This window comes from Fonticula alba, assembly GCF_000388065.1.
Source record: "Fonticula alba strain ATCC 38817 unplaced genomic scaffold supercont2.3, whole genome shotgun sequence".
NCBI lineage: Eukaryota > Rotosphaerida > Fonticulaceae > Fonticula > Fonticula alba.
The window spans coordinates 1,444,941-1,446,576 of NW_009242973.1; the positions used below are offsets into that span (position 1 = coordinate 1,444,941).

Here is a 1,636-nt window from a genome sequence, read left to right on the forward strand (position 1 = left end):
CCCGCCTGGCCCCCTTGGGCCGGTGTGTACTGACTGCTGGCTGTCCTGTTCGCCCTTTCGGCTCCTCGCTCCCCCCCCCCCTTCACACACCCACACCCAAACCCACACCCACGCGCACGCGCACATGTGCTGGCAGTCCTTCTCGGTAGATGTCCCTCTACTGTCGGTGGGCATCATCGGACCGAACATCGTCATGGCCTCGGCCAAGGACATCCACTTGCACCGGCTGGATCAGACCTTGACCGCGGACAAGAACGTTGCGTCTGCCAGCGACAAGCTGAAGCTCACGTCGCTGACGTCACACAACACCCCGCGGCCGCTCTTCATCCGGACGCACAACCGCCTTTGCGTGTACATCGACAACAGTGCGCGCGCACACACACGCACACACACACACACACACACACACACCGCTCGCCCCCCTCCCCTCCCCCGGCTCCGGGGACCACACGACATATGCCCGCCTACCCAGCTCTGACACCGGTGTCTCGCGCAGACTTCCACCTTTTCTCCGCCGACAACAACCGCGAGTATTTCTCCGTCAACACAGCCGCCCGCGTTGAAGCCCTCGGTGCGTCTCTCCCGGCGACGCTGTGCCCCCGACCTCCGTGCGCACTCACACTGACCAACACCGCCCCGCCCCCTCGTCATCCTCCCCCCGCTGCTCGACGCAGGGTTCTCCTACCCGTACATCTTTGCCATCACATCCTCGACCATTGAGGTGTTCTCGTCGCTGCTGCAGCAACAAATCACCACGGTTCCCTTCCCGGCGGCGGTGCTGAACTCCATCCCCGGGCGCTTCCTGGCCGGCGATCAGAACATCCTCCTCACCACGGAGACCCGCAGCGGCCCGCTCTTTGTCACGGTGAACGACGCCTTCCGCATCCACTGCGCCGACCTCCAGTCGCAGGTTCTCCGGTCGCTGAAGATGGACCACATCCCCCATGCGATCTCCCTGCTGAACAGCGTCGAGTGGGATGACAAGAGCAAGCAAGTGCGCCACTGCCCCCGGGGGCCTCGCGACAACGGTGGCCATCGCCACACAGGCACTGACATCCTGATTGCTCCCCCTCCCCTGGGACCCTTGCCGGATCTCCCTCCGGGCGCATGGGTTCGTCGCATGGCCAGATCGCGCTGCTCCAGCGCGCCGAACTCGTCGGGGCCGCGTCCCACATGAGCGCCGGCAAGTATCAGGACGGCTTGAACATCTACTTCCGCCTGGGATCCAACCCGAAGGACGTCCTGTTCGCCTATGCCGGAGACTGCCTGCCGAAGGACATCTCGGCCCTTGGTGGGGATCTTGTCTCGATCGGCCTTTCCCAGCAGACCTTCATCCGGCAGTCGAGCCAGGCCGGTACGTGAGACACCTTCCTAGCCGTGGCCTCTACACTGGGCACCCGACGAGCCCTTGCCCATGCCCACCCCCGGGCACGCTGGGCTCGCTGCAGGCCACCCGGCCAGCATGCATTCCGGTGGTGGCCTCGGTCTTGGGGCACATGAGACCCTGCGCTAACCTTCTCTCTCCCTTCCTCTACCTCCCTCCCTCACCCTCTACCTCCCTCCCTCACCCTCTACCTCCCCTCTACCTCCCTCCCTCACCCTCTACCTCCCCTCTACCTCCCCTCTCTCTCCCCTC

General features: G+C 64.8%; 1 protein-coding gene across 1 annotated transcript; it reads left to right on the plus strand.

The window, feature by feature from the left end:
* Window positions 1–124: 124 nt before the first annotated feature.
* On the plus strand, window positions 125–1,513 carry H696_02108 (hypothetical protein; the record flags this gene model as incomplete). The annotated part of the gene is made up of 5 exons (XM_009496006.1): window positions 125–365; window positions 473–571; window positions 675–994; window positions 1,129–1,354; window positions 1,449–1,513. 5 exons carry the CDS (start codon window positions 125–127, stop codon window positions 1,511–1,513), a joined length of 951 nt encoding a protein of 316 aa, XP_009494281.1.
* Window positions 1,514–1,636: the final 123 nt, after the last annotated feature.